Source organism: Psittacula echo, assembly GCF_963264785.1.
Source record: "Psittacula echo genome assembly, chromosome: Z".
NCBI lineage: Eukaryota > Metazoa > Chordata > Aves > Psittaciformes > Psittacidae > Psittacula > Psittacula echo.
Genome location: NC_137742.1, coordinates 11,281,180 through 11,301,207, shown reverse-complemented (window position 1 = coordinate 11,301,207; position 20,028 = coordinate 11,281,180). Strand labels below are relative to the sequence as shown.

The following is a 20,028-nucleotide window of genomic DNA, read 5'->3' as shown; positions in this document are numbered from 1 at the left end:
ATGGAGAACACCCCTCGGGTCTCCAATGTGGGGTAGATGCTCTCCAGCTTCACCTGCATGTGTGCATCCTCCATGCAGAGGGCATGATGGGGTGGGCAGGAGACCTGCTGCCCGGAGCATCACCTTGGTGTTGCAGAGAGGTGACACACAGTGCCTCTGGAGAGCAGATTAAAGACAGTCCTGGAAGTGCCCTATTAGCCTTCCTCCACCTCTCATACCCAATTTTCCCCCATCTCACTTTTTCATGTACCTCAGTGCAGAACAGCTTCTCTGTCTCCTGAAGATGGGAAGAGCTCTGCCTCTTTCTGCATCCCATTCAGGCACTTGTTGATGTACACATGTCTCAGCAGCGCCAGTTTTAAGCTGGTGCTCCAGGCATCTCCCTCCTGGATGCAGCCAGTTGAAACAGGAGGATCATAGGGACAGGCAGGGTATGCTGCCAAATCTCTGAATCCTGCTGGATCATGGAGCAGAGGGTGACAGTCATTGCGGCCTGCCTGGCCAGGGGCTCTCTGCACCATCATGCTGCTGTCAGCAGGAAAAGGCACGTCCCTGGCCAGCACTGGTGGGGAGCAGCTCTTGTTTCTCTGTCTAGACAACACATTTCGAGTGTGCATAACCCTGAAGTACCTGGCACGCCTGTTTTGTGCATTTCGCTGTGCGACATATCTGGGCTGCCATCCCCACAGCATGGAGGGAAGCAGTATGATGCATCCAGAGGATGCTCTGACACCCTCGACACTGGGTCCTTCAAGGCTTCCCAAGCAGCCTTGCAAGCACAGCAGGACCAAGCAGCACTGCTTCTCTGCAGAAAGCATCACAGCACCACAAGCAACACATAGCTCAGCACCCAGGTACTTTGAAGAGGTGCTGTGGGAAGATGCTGGGAGCACTCCTGAAACACCACCCAGAAGATCCCCCTGTGTCCAGAGAGTGCTGTCCCATGTGATGGGGATATGCTGCCAAACCCCAGCTCTTTAGTGTCCAATCTGGCAACTTCCAGCAATATAAATCCACCCAGCTGGATTTAGGGTGGCCAAATGGGGTACTCTGACTGGGTTCCTCAGTCCCACAGAGCCCACGGATGCACAGATGTCCTTACTGGACTGAATTAGCAAAATTCCCCTCTATATCCACTGAAAGGAACTACAGCCAGGCTGACTGAAGGAAAAACCAGGGAATTTTGGAAGTCCTCCATTTTGTCCCATTTTTTGCAAGGCTTCCATAGGTGACCCCACAGTAAGACCCAACCATCCCCTCCTGCATGCAGGGTCATGCAGGATCCTCCAGCTCCCAATGCTACCAGTGTCTCATCATCAAGTTAAACTCTTCATGCTGTGCCAACTTGGAGAGGGGCGAGCTAGTGGTGGGTGTAGATGTGTGATGGCAATGGGGACAAAGTCATCCCAAGGGGGTGATTGCAGAAGGAGGCATTTATCACAGGCGAGGGGTAGGGTATCAGGGCTTGGGGCTGTCAGGCTGCTGCTCTTCCCACTCACTTATCCCTTCATGGGTGAGTTCTACAGGGCAGCATGTGGACAAGGTAGAAGGTGAATGCATGGGGAGTGATGCCCTGGCTGTAGGGGCATCCTGGGATACCCAGGCGTGTAGGATGCTCTGGGGATGCAGGATGCCCAAACCTCACAGCAGGAGGACAGAGAAGGGTCACATATGTCACAGAGAGGAGAAAAGTGATAAAGGCATGATAGATATGTGATACCAGATATGTGATATCTGATATGTGGTTGAGGAAAAAAGTGATCCAGAAATGCAACATCAGGCAAGCCCAGAACGTACATCCAGCTTTCTCCAGTAGAGAGGCTGGCAGAGCAACATTCCCATTTTGGGGACCCCCGAGGTTCTAGAGGTGTGAAGAGACTCACCCTGCTGGCTGTGCCTCTGGGCATACACCACCACCACAACGGCGAGCACCACGCAGAAGGCTGACGGGACAGGGTTAGCCATCTGTGGAAGCAAACACAGACAGGAGCAGTCAGGGTTTGCCCTCAGGAGACCTCGCATGTACTGTGCCAAGAGCCTGTCCCTCCCCAGCAGCAGAAAGGTGTGATGGGACTGCAAGGAGATGGCCATGAAGTAAGACTTCATCTCAGGCACAGGGGAACTCACTGTAAAAAGAGGCGTTTTGTTGGCATAGGCTTCACCATTCAGTCACCTATGGCTCTTTTCTGGGAGCTGCCAGGTCCATCAGGTGCCTGGAGGTGACAATACACCCTGTGCAAGTGCTGCATTTTCCTCACCTCATTTTCAATATTTCACTTCATAAAGTCATACCCTGGTGCTGGGCTCTCCTTGGCAGCTGCAGCATCACCCTAGGAGCAGACACTGTCTGCAAGTGGGTTGCAGAGGGTTTTGGAAGAGATGGGAGCATACCCGGGCACTTCACAACAGTGACTTGGATGTGCAAAGTGCAAATCACGGTAGGGGAAGCTGCCGCTGCTGCTCCAGTGTGGCCCCTTCCAGCACCAAGCACTGTGCTTTTTGCCAGCCCCATGCAACCGCAGCAGCCTTTCTGGGCATGCCAGGGACAGTGTAACCATCCCTGGTGTCTTCACAGTGACTGATGGGGACAAGCAGGGAACATTCTCTTTGCACCAAGCCTCCCCTTGGAATGGACAAATGGCAGCAACAACCTCAGGGATGCCCCATGCAGCCCTGTCAGGCTCTCCTCTTCTTTCAGGAAGGGCTGGTAGAAAAGATCAGAGCTGCTGGCAATGGCAATGGCGATGCTGGCCCACCCACCAGGAGGTAAATAGCACCATGCATGAAAAGTAAATTACACCTTCAAAACTGTTTTAAACCTCTCTAATCTCCAGTGCAGTATCAGTAACGTGCAGAGGATTGCCTTTTAATCTAGAACATGAGTATGGGCTCGTTAGCCAGATGGCATCCATTTAAACCTAAATAAAGGGGGATCTGTACTGGCCAACAAAACATATTCCATTACCCAACATGGCTGTTGCAGGAGCCCAGATGGCCTCAGGTTTGCAGGAGGGCAAGAGCAGATAAGAGGGATAACATGAGCAGGTTTTGGGGTGCAGATGGACCAGCCTGGCCTGAAATGCCTCTCAGAAGCAGGGATGCTGGGGAAAATGGTGGGTCTGAAGATGAGGAAAAGGGCAGAGAAGGGCGCCACGGCCTCACTGCTGAATTTGCAGCGTGGGTTCGGGCCTGGTAGCTGGCAGAGAGAGCCATTCCCAATGCACTGCAGCTGCATAGCAGGGACGCACCAGCCCCAGCCTCTGCTAACAGCCCAGCCCCAGCCCTCCCAGGTCACCTTGATCTAATTACACGTGCAGCCTCCCCCGTGCCTCAGTTTCCCTGCCTGTAAAACAGAGATAATGAAGGTGACCTTCCTTTGAATGCTCTGGGCGAGGGCCGCTAAGTGCTAATTACAACACAGTTATCATTCACTCTGCTGCTTTTCTCCTGCTCCTCTTTTTTCCTCCCATGTCTGCTCTCCGATCTGCCTCCTCTGTGTGTTCCCAGCATGTCTCTGCTACCACCCTGCCGCTGCACCAGCTGCCATCACAAGTGGCAGCTTGGAGAGAGGGGGATGGCCAGGATGCAATGCCACATCCCTAGGCAGTGCCGTCATGAGGGTCCCCAATCAGCTTGGGAGCCGCCTGCAAAACAGAAGCTGACTCTCCATACCAATCCCAAGTTCACTTCCCACTGAATATTCCCTACCTACAGCCCTGGAAGCTGGTGTATGGCACCAGGAATTGAAGCAGGCATGGAGCTGTACCAGGGATGGAGCTCCTGCCACTGCACTACAGCCAAGGTACCCCCAGGTAGTGCAGCATCCTACCTCTGGGGACAGTGGCAGTGATGGGAGGCAGGAAAGGAGCTTTTCAGGCCCCTGACAGTCAGCTTGCACTATGAAAAGCATGAGCTCTGCTCACCATAGTCTTTGGTTTGGCTCACATCAGTGGAAATATCATCACCAACCACCATTCTCTGCATCTCTGTCCTTCCAGGAAGCAAAGCCACCCGCCTTTCCCTGCTGCTCCTCATCTTATTGGTTGTTAAAGTAATTGCTGCTGCTCCTGCCCTGTGCTTGGCAGCCTCACCCAAGGCTGGACCAGTGCAGAGACGGGCACCACAGTTACGTGGCAAATGATAGTTCATGTCCCAAAGTACCATCACTCTGAGGGTGATGCTGTTTTGTCCCTGAGGACTCAGTGTCATGGCCAGGACACAGGCAGAGCTCTCAGCACTGGCAGAGATCTCACCGCTCATCTGCTTTCACACTGCAAAACCTCATTTCTTCTCAGAAATGAGACCGGCCACGAGGCAGGAGATGGATCTGTTTTCATGCCAAAAATCCAGCCAGAAAACCAACCTTTTCTCCCTTGATTTGCAGTTCCCCGTGCAGTATTTGCTTTGTTTGACTGTTTTGCCTAAAGCCATGTTCATTTTCGGTTTTTTTCCCAAGCACAAAACAAAACCTTCTCAATTTGTGCAGATGCTTCTAATGCAAATTTCCATTTGCTGTTTGCTCATTTAACAGTTTCTCTAGCAAAAGCCGGCACCCTGGCACGTGGGTGCAACGAGCCAGCAAGCAGCAGCTCACCAGGCGTGTGGCTCCCCTGGGCTGTGTTCCCACTGCGGCTGGGACCAGTTGAGAGGTGACGGTGGGGAACCGCAGTTATTACACAGCAATCCCAGCAGTGGGAAACTCAATCTTCTGTGGAAAAGGAGGTTGGAGAGTGTTTGCTTTTGCCCCTGTAGTGAATAATTTCTTGGTGGTGGAAAGCAAAGAGGAGCCTGGGCAGGAGTGGAAGGAGGTGAAAGGGCAGAGGAGATGTGGTGGTCCAGCAGCTTTGGAGCCCAGCTTCTTGTTTTAGGAGAGAGCAACTACTTGATCCTTCTCTGCTTTCCTCTTCATCAAGGGTAATGAGGATACCAGTCATGGTCACTTAGAATCATGGAATCATAGAATAGTTAGGGTTGGAAAGGACCTAGTTCCAACACCCTGCCATGGGCAGGGATACCTCAATCTAGATCATGTTGCCCAAGGCTCTGGCCTTGAACACTGCCAGGGATGGAGCATTTACCACTTCTTTGGGCAATCCATTCCAGTGCGCCACCACTCTCACAGTAAAGAACTTCCTTATATCTAACCTGAACTTTCCCTATTAGAAAACAAATCAACGTAGACATGAACATGGTCCCCTCCGGCAGCTCTTGGTCTAAGCCAAATGTGTTTTCAGTTGTGCTTTCCCTGAGCCAAATCCCGCTACTTGGAAGAGAGCTGTGCTCAGACCTACAAGACAAGCCCAGAAGCTGCCCTTGCAAGCAGGATTGGATGGGCACAGTGATGTGACATTAACTACTGTGGTGTGATGGGGTGAGGTCAGAAAGAATGAAGAGCATCATATATCCAGGCAAAAGGCAGGATGCCACCATCTGCTGAACAGTCCCAGTGTCCTCTTCCGAGCAGACAGAGGCATGGGTCCTTTCCGGCTCTCTCTTAGAAGGATTCCCAAAGCCTTGGGAATGTTCACTGGTAATGGGGTACCAGCTGGCAACTGAACAAGGCAGATCCTGGCTGGTGAGAGACACGGGCTATACCCCAGCTTTCCCCTGAAACTCCCTGTTGCAACAGCCCCCTCCCAACAATGATAATAAATAAGACCTCATTCTGGAAGTGGGTGGCTTCCATAAAAAACAAGTGATAGTTTCAAAACCCAGTGTTTCCATGACAAAAGTCTTCTTGTCAGGCAATTCCCCATCGGGTGTTGTGAATGGACCTGGCTCTGAAGCGGTAACCTGGGATAGAAAAAGACCCCACTAAGTCATTTTCTTCCCACAACCCCTTTCAGCCTTGAATTCCACAGGAGTTCTACAGCACCTGTACCTCACTCACTGCAGACACCATGGTACAACCTTTACTGCAGACACCAGCTGTAGATGCCTTGGTATGCCTGTACTGCAGACGTCAACTATAGGTGCTATGCTACACTTGTCCCTCTACATACTGACTGCAGACATTACACTACACCTGCACTGCAGATACCTACTGTTGACCTTAGGTACACCTGTATGGCAGATGCTGACTGTAGATAGTACTGTACACCTGTACCACAGATCGTGACTGTAGCGCACCTGCCCTACAGGAGAGGGGACAATCTGCCTGTCCCCAAGGTGTGATGCTACGCCTGTAGTGCAGACACTGACTGTAGCTATTACAGTGCATCTGAGCTGGGAACACTCTCGGCAGACACCTCCTGAGCCCCAGCCCTGCGGAAATACCCTTACTAAAGTTCCCCCAGTTGCTCAGCCCAGACCTTTGCTAGCTGAGATCCTGCCACAGCTTTCCCCAGCCCCAAGGATGCCTCCAAATCCTCACTGCAGGGCAGTGCATGCTGCTGGAATGAGCAGTGAAACACTGCAGCGGTCAGGACACCCTCCAGCCCTGGTTCCTGTAGGGATTGCACCACCTGTGAACAGCAATGTGGGTAGGCGAGCAGCCCTGGGAGCAGGACTTGGGTGCCCAAAAGCACTGGGTGCTACCTCCTCCCTTCACAACACCCGTGGCAGAAAAGCAAGGAGAGGGGAAAACAGTTGTCCTAAAAACTCCTGGCATTGTAATATCCTGTCAGCACTGAACTCAGCTTTGTGGCTTAAGAGGAGAGAAAACAGAGGCTTTGTCATCTCCTTAATACGTACTATCAGAAAGCCTTACCTGCAGAGTCAGAGCCCCTGCTGCTTGAAAAGACTTCTTAAATCTAATTTAAACCCCCACTGTCAACAGCGTGGTTAGCACTGAGCCCCTGGACCAAGAGCACCACGAGGATGACCAGGGCCAGATGTAATGAACAATCTTATGGCTCTCGCAAATTGCAACTTTCCTCCCTCCATCTCCTCCCCATCCACTAACAAAATGGAGATGCTGAGAGGATGCCATGGAGGAGGGAGTGCCCCAATGCAAAGCCCCTCCATCACTGTGCCTCTGCCAGGCTGGGGAGTGCTGGCTGGATGTGCACAGTCTAGGAGAGATGGACAGAAGGTGGAAGAAAGGCCCTCAAAAAATTTCTAAGCTGCTTTGGTTGAAGACGTGCCCCTGAAAGTGGCCGTAGGCTTGCAGGGCTCTTGTCTCCAACATACACAATGAATGACCAACGCTGCCCCCTGTGTCCACGCGGATGGAGAAAGGGGGTCTCCTGGAGGAAGCATCAGCACAGCTAAAACCAGAGTCACTTTTCAAGGGGTACTTTAGAACCCAGGGGCTCCACGGGTAGTGCGGGTGGTTTGGGGAGAAACAAGCAACACACAGAATTGTCGAATCAACAAGGTTGGAAAAGACCTTTAAGATCATCAACTCCAACCTGTTCTCCAGCACTGCCAAGTCCACCACTAAATCATGTCACTAAGGGCCTCATCTACACAGTTCTGGGACACTTCCAGGGATGGTGACTCCATCACTGCCCTGGGCAGCCTGTTCCTGTTCCTGTTCACCCTTTGAGTAAGGAATTGTTCCTCATCTCCAGTCTAAACCTCCCCTGGTGCAGCTTGAGGCTTTTTTCTCTTGTCCTGCCGGTTGTTACTTGGGAGAAGAGACCAACCCCACCTCACTACAACCTGTCAGGTATTTTAGAGAACAATAAGGTACCCCCTGAGCCTTCTCTTCTCCAGACTAACCCCCCCCCCCCTCACAAGTTCCCTCAGCCATTCCTCATCACACTTGTGCTCTATTGTCGTGGTTTAAGCCCAGGCCATAAATCAGAACCACGCAGTCTACTTCTCCCCCCACCTTTCTTCCCTCCGCTCCTGGAGGGACGGGGAGGAGAATCAAAAGAATGCAGCTCCCACGGGTTGAGATAAGAACAGTTTAATAACTAAGGTATAACACAAATCACTGCTGCTGCCACTAATAGTAATAATGATAAGGGAAATAACAAGGGAAGAGAATACAACCGCTCACCAACTGGTACCTCACCCCCACCCCGCAGTGATCCAGCCCTTTCAGGAACTCTCAGTTCTACATCCCGGGCATGACGTGCTGTGGTATGGAATACCTCTTTGGCTAGTTTGGGTCAGGTGTCCTGTCCCTGCTTCCTCCTGGCTTCCCGTCCTCCCTGGCAGAGCATGAGACTCACAAAGTTCTTGGTCAGTCTAAACATCGGTGTTATCAGCTCTGTTCCCAGGCCGAAAGTCAAAAACACAGTGCTGCAGCAGCTACTAAGAAGGGGAAAAAGTGACTGCTACTGCTGAACCCAGGACATCCATAAAACAGCTCAAGCTGTCTGGGAGCCTGCCTGACTGTCAAGCTGGCTGCCAAGACAGGTAGTTTCTTGCTCATGTGGATTACAGTGACACGCTCCCACTGGGGCAGGGAGCTGTGGGAAGGCTGACACGGCCCTGAGACTTCCCAAGATAAAGGTCCTTACCCTCCACTGCAGGGGCTGTTAGATACATGCTTCAGGAGCAAGGTGGGCTCCTGTGCTTTCAAACCATACCTTGCACCTCCTCCAAACTGACTAAGGAGCCCTACTCTTTCAAGACACTGCATCCCACACGTTGTTTCTGGTAGGACAAGGGCCGCATGCAGAGGTGCTATGACCCATCTCCTCTGTACTCGAAGACGGGCAGGGCAACTGTTCACGGAATCCCAGACCGGTTTGGGTTGGAAGGGACCTTAAACCTCTTCCAGTTCCAACCCCTGCCATAGGCAGGGACACCTTACACTAGAGCAGGTTGCTTTAAGCCCCATCCAACCTGGTCTTGAACACTGCCAGGGATGGGGCAGACACAACTGCTGTGGTCAAAATGTTCTTCTCTGGGCTCTCGTTCCTGTGGTGCGGCTCCATGCCAGACACATCCTACCTACATGAGCAATATCAAGACAATATTGCACAGGTAGACTGCTGGGAACCTCTCCAATGTCCCTGCCTGCAGACATTCCTTGATACCATGGCCATTGTGGGGCAATGCTGCTGTACAGGCAGCTGCCTGCTGCTGCCTGTCCCCTCTTCCCACTCGGAGCCTTGAAGGCGAATGTTTCCCACAGTCTGTACCTGTCCTTGCAATGAGCATCACGTTAACCAGCTTTTCTGCAAGCGGAGGGCAGCTGTCCAAGCCCAGCCATCTGCTCCAGCAGTGATAAAAGCCAACGCAAAGCACAGCATACTAATAAGCATTGCATGTCTTCAAACTGGTACTGGGAGGAAGCACAGCAGGGCAGGAGGGGACCTGGATTCTCACAGCAGAGAAACATCACCCCAAGCCTATTCCTCAGGGACACCAGTGACACCTAGGCGGGAAGCTCAGCAAAGCCACCATATTCAAGCCCCACTCCTCCACACCCCGTATTCACATCCAGACAGCCTTTGAGATGGAGGAAAGCCTGGGCCAACAATGGGAAATGTAATTTTCCTCCTCTTTTTACTTAACTTCCCCCTGCTCTCAGCATTTCCCGGCTCCCTGCAGACAGAGATTGCATGGATCAACTGGATGCCTGCTTTCATTAAAAAAGTGTTAAAGATAATGGCTTTTTCCTGAACCCTCCATTCAAGTGGGGTCTTGGGCTGATTTTTTTCCATAGATGCTTCCTCAGTGACATGGAGATGATGGCGCCATGCCACGGAAAGACAGAGGAGATCAGACAGATAAGGGAAGGAAAGAGGAGACAGGAGATGCTCATGATCCAGCCTTTTCCCAGTGTTCCTCCCTGGAAGCCAGAGAAACCACCCAAGATCAGCACATGTGTAGGCAGATCCTGCTCACTCCACTGCTATGATCACTGCGGGAAGGACCTCTCGGTGTCAACGCTGAATTTTGACACTTAATTCCCAGTCTCCACTCACAAAACCAGAATATTAACGATGGGGAACAAAACCGAAAACAAAACAGAAAAGCAAACCCAAACTCCCATACACCAAGCAAACAGCCTCAGACGTTTTAGGAAGTTCCTGCTGCCTCATGCCAGGCTCAGTTTGTGGCTTTCAGGCAAATGCTTGAAACATTACCTATTTTTGTCTGCGGGGCTGCACTGCCCTTCAAACCCCTCAGGATTTTGCTCACAACTGCTTTTTGCCTTGAGAAGAGCCTGTGGCCATGCTGCTATATGAACTCCCCAACAACTATTAAGATGCAAACCTCCAGGGCAGAGAAGCTTCCTAGCATTAAAATCTGGTCTGTGCTATAGTCACACACCATCCTCAGCAAAACAAAGCGGAAAGGGAGGATGGACAGAGCTTGTTTTCCAGACTTCCTCCATCAGCTGGATGCCCATGACACAGCAGACATGATGACATAGGGCAGACCAGCGTTTCAAAGCCTTTCCAAGCCTCAGGAACCTGATCACTGCTAGTGAGGATTTTGGTGGTGGTGTGGACACAGGACCTTTAACATCCTCCTTAGTGACACTTGGGGACACAGGGACAAAGGTGATTGGCATGAAATATGAAGACTGCACCTCTTAGTAGCCCAGGCTTGCCCCTCTGGAGTTCTGTTTCCTATAATGACAATATAAGGAGCCGGACACCAGTGTGGGCACTGGGTTTGAGCTCTCTGGAGCAGGGTTTACCCCGGTGCAGCCACACCGGAGAGGTGAAGGACAGCACACTGCTGCAGAAGCAAAGTACCATTACAATCTAACTGTTGGCATCCTGCAGCCCACAAGAACCCTTTCGTCCAGCATGGGCAGGACCACACTGGCTTGGTCCCAGAAACCTCTCAGTGGTGATGTACCCAAGCCAGGGAGAGTTGCAGCTCAATCCCAAATCAACAAACACAGACAAGGACTGAGGCCACAGCATCGATGCTCAGAAAGCAAGGTACCTTTGCTTTCTGCCAGCACATTGAGACAGAGCTGGAGGAGGATGAGAGTCTGAAGTCTGTGCTGCAGAGGCTCAGGGACATGAGCAGGATTAGAGTAAGGAGCATTGGAAAAGACCTTGGCAGCTCCTCTTGTCCAGGGAGGGAATAAGACACCAGCTTAGCATCTGGGAGTGTAAGGGAGGGAGCATCCAGTTGTAGAGCTTGTTGGGCATTTTAATTTTGGCTTGTTTATTTGTTCGGGCTTTTTCCTTTAAGCACTTGGCAGGGAGGAAGCCACTCCAGTGATTTTGACACTGCCTCCCAAGAGGGGCCTCGGAATGATTTGTTTTGCTTTGCTTCATCTCTCCCCCATGCCTGCTGTAATAGCTGGCAGGAGGATGGGGTGAGCAGGGGCCAGAAGCTGAGCAGCAGGTACTGTCAGAGGCAGGCAGGGGATCAGGGTGCTGGAAACCATGTGCTTCCCACTGGTCTCTGCATGCTGTAATTCCCCATCCAAGTCCCACAGGAGATGCTGGGCTCCCTGCTCTGCAACCCACCTACCCTCCTTGGGATCTCCCACCATCGCTCAGAATGTGGGCTTCTCTCCCAGCACAACGGACCAAAGGGGACAGAAAATGGTATAGGGAGAGCACTAGGATGGTCCAAGGACCTCAGCTCTGGACACACTGTGAGCCTATCCCAGCCCTCCCCTCACATTCACCACCCCACAGAGTGCAGGGTGTCCTCTGAGCCCTTCCCAGCTGACCAGGGGAGATTGTCATGGTGGGTCATGCCAGACGGCCTTGTGATCATGGGTTTGCATGAGCACCATCCATGCCTCCAGCTCCAAACACCCTAAGAGCACAGATCTGCAAACAATGCAATGGGGCAATGTCCTGGACAGTGGTCCGCGCAGTGCCTTCTTCACATCACCAACTAGCCTGGGATCACCAGGCAGAAGGATAGATGTGATGGTAGGGACATTTGTCCTGAACCTGTCCATGGGCAGCCCCCTGGCTCCCTTCCCACCACAAGGATGCTGCTCAAAACCTGGAGAGGGAAAAGTGAAAGCTGAAGAAGTATGCTGCCCACCCTGCAGCCTGATGGGTTTTGGTGCTCATTGCTTCTTCCAGTTCCATTCACTTTTCCTCTGTGGGCAACCAAGAGGGCTGCAAAATGGTGAGCTGGGGAAAACTGAGGCCTGGGGCTGCTCCGTGACACCCTGAGGACAAGTGAGGAGAGTGACAATGAACAGAGGAACTAACCCTGCCCTTCGGTGGGGGCAGCCCGTGTTGGAGCCAGTGATGCTGGATGGGGCTTTCTGCTGCCAGCAGCCCCTTTGGTCACCCCTGGAGCAGAGCAGAGGGACTGGGGTAATGTGCCTGCTCCTTCCTGCTTGCAAACACTCTCCTGGAAAAGCAGGAGGAAGGAATCAACCCCTTTTCACTCCAAGCCTCCAAACCAGCCTCACTCGCACATTGTGCCTTTGCCACACACTGTAACTGTCTTGGTGTCATGGCCATGTCGGTTTGCAGCAGGACCTCAATAACCCAGCCACCTTGTCACCCCTCCTGCATAACATTGCCTAGATGGACCTGGGAGAAAGAGAACTGTAACCATGAGAGGCTGAAGTGCTGGGTCTCTCCCTCACCAGCATGCTAAAATGGTCTAGGGACACCCACAAGCCACACACTGGTGCTGCTCACCTGGACTCCAGCAGTTGCCCCTTCGGGGACCTCTGGGGAATGAAGGGATTGAGAGTACTCCTGAGGAGAAGGACTTGGGGGTACTGGTGGATGAAGATGGGACATGAGCTGGCAATGTGCACTTGTAGCCCAGAAGGATAATCGTATCCTGGGCTGCATCCAAAGGAGTAGGGTCAGCAGGTCACAGGAGGTGGTCCTGCTCCTTTGCTCTGGTGAGATCCCACCTGCAGTCCTATGTCCAGCTCTGGAGTCCTCAGTACAGGAATGACATGGACCTGTAGGAGAGGGTCCAGAGAAGGGCCACAGAAATGATCAGAGGGCTGGAGCACCTCTTCTATGAGGAAAGGCTGAGAGAGCTGGGCTTGTTCAGCCTAGAGAAGAGAAAACTCCAGGAAGACCTTACTGCAGCATTTCAGTTCTTTAAAGGGGCCTTTAAGAAAGATGGGAAGAGACTTTTTAGCAGGGCCTGTTGCAACAGGGCAAGGGGTGATGGTTTTAGACTAAAAGAGGAGAAATTCAGGCTGGATGTGAGGAAAAGATTTTTTACAATAAGGGTGTAAAACACTGGCACAGGTTGCCCAGAGAGGCGGTGAATGCCCCATCCCTGGAGACATTCGAGGTCAAGCTGGATGGTTCTGGGAAACCTGATCTAGATGAAGATGTCCCTGCTCATTGCAGGGGGTTGGACTAGATGAGCTTTGAAGGTCCCTTCCAACACAAACTATTCTATTTTATTCTGACCGCTGCAGCCCAGAACTAAAAGCATATGGGGCGAGTCCAGTGTGTTACAGAGGGCTCTCTGAACCCCCCTTGGGAACCTTGCCCTCCTTGGGATCCTGCCCCAGCCCCACAGACACAGTTTACTCAGAGTGAGCAGAGGATGAGGAGGCAGGAGCAGATTTGGCCCAAGGCAGCTGTGCTAAAATAAAAGTCAAGAAAGTCTATCACCCAAAACTGCAGGAAAATTTAATTATCAGGGACAAAATACCATCTGTTTGTGTGGACTGTGACCTCCCACTGCCCCCTGGCTTTAACAGCTCTTAAATTAACATGTTTGTTGGGGGGTGTTAGCTGTCTGACATCAGGGAAGCAGTTCCCATAGGGCTAGGGGGGGACGTGGCGGCTGTACACCAACTGAAACGCGTGCCGGGACAGCAATGGGGAAAACAAAACACTCCTTTGGGAATGAGGATCGGCTCTGAGCATGGCTATCACTAGAAGCCATGAACAATGAGAAGCTGGCAAGCCCAGGATCACTGCATGCTGCCACTGGCAGGAGAGATGTGGCATGGACCTCTTTCCAAGCAAGAAACAGCCAAGTACACTCGGAAGAAGATTTTGCTACGTAAAGCCAGCAGAATTAAATGAATACTCAATATAGGATAAATTGGATTAAAATCCAATTTGTTTCCATCCCTGCAAGGGAAGGAAGATGCACACACTGGTACCAAGCTCTGGAACCGATTTAGATATGTTAATCCGCGCAGATCCATTCTTTCTTTCTTTCTCATGGTTCATGGGGTACAGCATCCAAGGTGGACATACCAATCATGTTCCTACCAACACTGGATGCACCAAGCAGAAGACAATCTGAAGCCAACCTGGAGGAAAACAACTGAGCTGGGAAAGGTCTCACTCTGCAAGATCCCAGCAGATTTTACTCCATCACCTGAGCTTCACTCTGCAAGCTCTGCTCTGCTCTCAAGCCCTGTGGCTGCTGCAGAGCAGGCTACAGGCAAGGGTGGCTGCTGCTAGCATTGCTCCAAGGCACTTTTGCCACCAGAAAAACATCAAAGCTAAGTGCTAAACATGAATGCAAGTGGCCTCTTGTGACTTGCCATAAAGACTCACATCCAAGGAGCATGGATCCAGGCCTAAATACATCCTGGGGCAATTCTGGAACTATGACTCCAGAGGTGGGATGCTGTCAGACCCCAGCACTGAGAAGGGAGTTCTCGATGCTCTTCCTACTTGACCCCATGCTCTCTGCCACTGCTGTTTCAAGTCACTCTGCTGCCCACTACCCTGCCCTATGGGCCAGGCTTTGCAGGACTCTCTGGGCTCTCCTTTCCTTCCAGTCCACAGAACCAGCGCTTATGTCCCATCCCCGTGACTCCAACTGATCAGCTCCTCTACAACTTTGTGCCATGCCCATTTGCCTTAAGTCTACCAAAGGGGTCTGTCCCTGTGCCCAAAACAACACCCAGAACCAGGTTTCACCCTGCACATCTGCCTTTCCTTGGGTTCCTTCTGCCTCCACCCCTAAAACCGCACCATGTCTTTGCTCCTTCTCACCTTTACAGGCAAAACACCCAGTATGTGAAAAGCAGCCCTTGCAATGCCAAATTTTGCTTGGAAGTCCCCTTGTTCATCTGCACCCCAGTGATCTCCATCCCAGGAGGCTGGTGCTCTCCAAACCTCCTGTGCTCATCCCTCTCCTCTCTAGGGGCCAGGCAGCAGGCTGGGACAGGACTGCCACCCCCTGCCTTTCACCACATGTGCGCTTTATCTCAGGACCATTCCTGCAATCTCCAGCACTGGAGGAGGAAAACAACCCAGCAGCCGAGAGCAGCGTGGAGTCCCCGGTGGCCTCCAGCCCCCTCTCAAACTCTGGCTCAACTCCATCCACTGGGGCAAGGCTCAGTTTAGGGGGAGGGCTTGTTTTTTAATTAGAAAATATTCATCAGTGTTTAAAAATAAAATAATAATAAGAAGTGTCAACCAGCTGGGGCTGCGAGAGCCGGGGCGTTTTGGCTCCCAACCGAGCACTTTGATAGAAAGGCTCTTTGGAAAACGCCGTAGCAAATATTTAATTTCTCCCAAGGCCTGCATATGGGGCTCATCACTCGCGCGTATTGCACAGGAATATTCATGTGCGCTGGCCTCCTGCTACAGGATGACGACGGCTCGCCGCTGCAGCATGCGAGAGGGGCTCCTTCCCTTCCCCTCTTGTTTTTTTCCCTTTGGATGAGGAAAGCGCTATATTTCACTTTCAATCCCCAAATATTTGTCAACAGCAGAACAAAGGAAAAGCTGAGCCAGAGTTAGGTCTACTCGAGCTCATCATCTCACTGCATTCACTGCAGGGTAAAGCCACAGAGGCACAGCAAACGTGGGGAAACACATTTCTGCCCGTTTTTGCTCTTTTCTGGTTGCCTGAGCCTGTTGTGATGCTGCCAGGATGGAGAGTAGGAGCCTGGTTTCCACCTCCCTGTCATGGTAGGAGGTTTCAGCTCAGATCTGACCCTGAGGATGTGGAGGTGGCTCATCCTGGATCTGCCACCGGGCATACCCTTCTGCAACACTCTGGAAGGGTGGAAATACTCCTCCATGGCTACAGAACTGAGCCTGTATCAGGGAAGGGATGACTGCCCTGGCTTTCTCAGTCCCTTGTCTCCCACTGTGTTTTTGGCATTTGGGCTGATGGTTTTTCTGCAATGGGCAGATGGAGCCAACTTCACACCAAACATCTCGCCCTCTTGCAGGGATACTCACATCCAGCAAACACTCCCTTCTTCTCCTTAAGTCCCCCTTTTCCCATGAGCCCCCAAGGTACTTCGCCTCCTGCCCAGGCTGCCTGACCTTCTTGAACCTTTCCTAAAGGGTTTGTGCTTCCCTTCCCCAGCTCTGGCTGCACCTCTGATCCCCATCAAGCTGCTCTCTGTATCTCCAGCACCCCCCAGCACAGACTACAACAGCCCTAAATATCCAGCCCTGCCTGGCCTCCAAAAGCTTCCTCTGGCAGATGAAAACTCAGAGCATTAATTGAGAGAAACTCGAGGCAAGGAGAAAGGTTAAGAAAAGAAACCATCTGAGTTCATTATCTTTGTGGATGAAGCGAAGCTGAAGGCAGTGGGGGGAGAGGAGATGGCTCCTGCCAGGGTTGTAGAGGAGCCCCTAAGTTCTCACATGCACTCCTGAAAAGTATCAATAAAAAAATCTGTTGAATCTTCAAAATAGGAATCATTCCTGAATAACTGTGCACACAAACATGCACACACACACACACATTCACTTTATTAATTTTGCTATTTTTTGGCAACCCATCCCAACCAGAGGGGAAATTCGATGGCAGATACACGCCTAGGGAGGGTCTGCAAGAGCCACTATGGAAAGACAAAAATGTCAATTAAAAAAAAAGTCCTTAAACCACATCTGGAGCATTGTGACTGTTTCGGGGCTCTTGTACACAATTGCTGACCTTCAGTGAAGGCTGAAACTCACGAGGATGAGGACAGGTTGAGAAAACAGTGTTTGTCCAGCCTAGGGAAGAGAAGGATTCAGGAAGACCTAACAGCAACCTGACAGTGCCTACCAGGAGGTTATTGAGATGAGGGAGACAATCCTTTACCTCCATGGTGGGAAGATGAGAGACAACAGGCTTAAGCTCCAACAGGAGACATTCGGGCTCTCTGTAAGGGAGATGTTCTCCCATGACAGTCATCTGCTGGAAGATGAACCCACACAGGTTGTGAGACCTCCAGGCCTGGAGGCTTTCATGACCCAGATGGGCAAAATAAACCGCTCCACACTCAGTATTCACCCTGCTTGGGGCAAAAGGCTGGACTAGAGATTTCCCAAGGTCAGTTCTCACCTGGATGGATGTATGAGCACACCATTGCTGGCAAAAAATACATATGAAAAGGTCCCCCTCAAATTCTGTGAGTGGATAGCTCCACTTAAAATCATAGAATCATTTAATGCTTTGGGTTGGAAAGAACCTTAAGGTCACCTAGTTCCAACCCCCTGCCATGGGCAGGGACACATCACACTTAGCAGCACCCTTTTCAAACATGTTGGAAAGCAGAATGTGATTGAACAAATCTGAAGCTCTCTGCCTGGAGTGGGATGGAGGCCATGGTGCTGTAATGCAGCAGGGCCTGATCTTGCGCTCAGCTCATCCCCATTGATGAAGTTGAGACCAAGGACACGGTTGTCTTCCCCTCTTCCAAACCTCCTTCTATGGGGACCAACTCGCACAACGCCGGTAAGTGATTAATGAGCGGCCAAGCCCGTCAGCATGCAGGCTGCGTGCATGGGCGCTTGCGTGTGTGCTCGCCGCTCCCCGAGACTTGGCGGGGAGGGAGCTGTGGGGAAGAGCGCTGACAACCGGATGATTAATTGAAATGCAAGGGGGAGGAAAAGCAATGTCCGCTAAAACTATCAGGCAGCGCGAGCATGGGAAAGAAACTTGGAGACGCTGCCTCCATCCCCGCTCCGCACGCATTGCGCTTCCCAGCTCCGAGCTGCTCGCCAGTCCCTTCCTGGCTTCTATTTTTGCAGGTGCAATTTCGTATTTGAAAATAACCATGCTGCACAAGCACATACATTTTTTTTCCTCCCTGGCCCCTGGCTCATTGCACACGGAAACGGCAGCGATGGGAGAGCAAACCTCCCAGTCTGCGGCGCACGGCAGCAATTAGACATCCAAGCGTTCATTACCCCATGCCTCTAGTGAAGGTGCCCACAGCTTGGACTCTCCTCACCGCCCTCACCACCTGCACCTTCGAAGCGGCGCAAGCCTGAAAACACACATAAAGTCACTGTTTTGTTCTAAAGTGATAATAATAAAAAAAAAGAGAAAACAATAAAATAAGAGAGGCTGAAAGCTCAAGTCTGGCTCAGCTCCGAAACCTTGCTCAGAGTCTGTAAATTATATCCCAAGTGCTGGAGCTGGCGCGGTTGCACTATCAGCAAAGAGGGCGAGTGAGCTTCTGTTCCTCATCTGGTGCGAACAGGCTCAGCTTGGGTCACTGAAAAAATAGCATGAAGATGTACAAAGTGGTACATGCTGTTCCCGCTGCTGGGAAAAGCACAGAGCGGGAAGGCAGATGGGGACATCCTAGGGAGAGGTTTGAAGCTGCAACAAAGAGATTTTGTTATGGCCAAGGTCAAGGCTAGCAGCCCAGGAACCTCCTGCCTCCAGCTCCTCCTCCAAGGAGGAGATCCATAGGGAAGACCAAGGGGTCTTCCCGTGGAAAGGAGGGGATCATGAGCTTCAAAGCCTTAGGTTGGGATGTGATCTCATTGCTGGCCTCTTGATGCAGCCGTAGTGCAGATGACAAACACCAGATCCTTGCCCGAGTGAACACAGAGCGAGTGCAGCTTTAAGGAGGCTAGCAGGGAGGAGATATACACTGGGGTGAAACAGGAAATTTGGGCTGCTGGAGCATGGTTATTACTAGTTTTTGCCCAGCAGGCCCATCCCCAGCCAAGATGATTGGCTTGGAAAATTAACTGAGTGAGTTGTTCAGCGCTTTGCTGCCCAGGTAACATGCGGAGCTGTAGGCGATTGCATCGGAGGGCTTCACGAACCGCTTGTACCATTGACATGGTTTAACAGACTGCTGTTTATGACACAGAGCAGTATTTAAAAGACACATTTCTCTCAGAGCCGCACATAAAATTTGATAGCTAAATAGCTGTAAATGCTACTGAAGTCTGACAGCTCAAAGAGGAATCGAGGGTCTGTCATGCGGAGTATCCGCCAATACACCCGGCCCCGCAGAGCCAGCGAGACTTCCAGTCTCATAAAACCTTTTTTATATTGGAAGTGAGAATTTGTGCAGCGCATATGAACTCTCTTTTATTGGGCTGGTGTGATGCTGAGAAAATGCAGTTAAACTTGTACAAGTCCTCCTTGGAGCGCTATCGGGGTGCCTATAAATCAAAAGCTTTATCCCGGAATGGATTTAATAAATAAACCCGTTTTAATTCAGGCTTGCTCTGAGCAGCAAGAGCTCACAGCAGGAGTGGGTGCCTCCCCTTGATGCTGCTCATTCACACCAACAGATTGGGGTCAGTCCAGAGCAAGAAGGGGTCTAGCCCATCTCCCCACTCACAGGGCCAAGAAGAGCATCCCAACATCAGTACATCCTCCAGGACCAGGCACTGCAGTCCTCTCCCCTAGCACAGAGATTTTACCCTCCCCAAACCCCCACGGCCCCACACGATGCTCCCAGCTCCCAGCCCCAGCCCAGCTGCTGCCCTGAACCCAGTCCAGACCCCCGTGCCTACACAGCTGATTTGGAGCGCTCCCCAGAGCATCCTAGGCTGGAAGGACCACAGACCCACCTTCAGCACCCAGTGGAAATGGAGTATTTCCGAACCGTCATGAAGGCCTGGAGCGCTTTGGTTGGGGAGGAAGATTTGGGCCAGCTCCCTTAACCCCCAAAGACTCCTACATCTCCACTCTACAGCTGCATTAATTATTTCATCTTAGTCTGGCTTCCTCATTAAGCTAACCTAGACGGCCCGCGGCTGAGTGACAGAAAGCTAGTCTGCTAGAACAAAAGCCAGCAGCGCTGGAAGCCATAGGCTTGATGTGATTTACGCGGACTAATATTACACATATCACAAACACGCAATCTTTAGAGGACCTGAGGCTGCTGGCTGAATGGAGGAAAACCCACGCAGAGCCGGCAGCGCAGCATCCGGACTGAGCCTAGGTATCACCATCTCACCCAGCACTTGGCCAGGCCACTAGGTCTGATGATAGGAGCAATTCCCTCATGGATGCCCTGGAGGTATGAGGAGT

General features: G+C 51.7%; 1 protein-coding gene across 1 annotated transcript in view; it reads right to left on the bottom strand.

Moving 5' to 3' along the window:
- CNTFR (ciliary neurotrophic factor receptor) overlaps positions 1-20,028 on the bottom strand; it is a gene marked incomplete at its 3' end in the record, with an annotated part of 205,837 nt that overhangs the window by 83,653 nt on the left and 102,156 nt on the right. Inside the window, exon 3 of the mRNA XM_080637993.1 lies at positions 1,884-1,965. Coding sequence (XP_080494119.1) covers positions 1,884-1,965 — 82 coding nt within the window. The remainder of the gene's footprint in view (positions 1-1,883; positions 1,966-20,028) is intronic.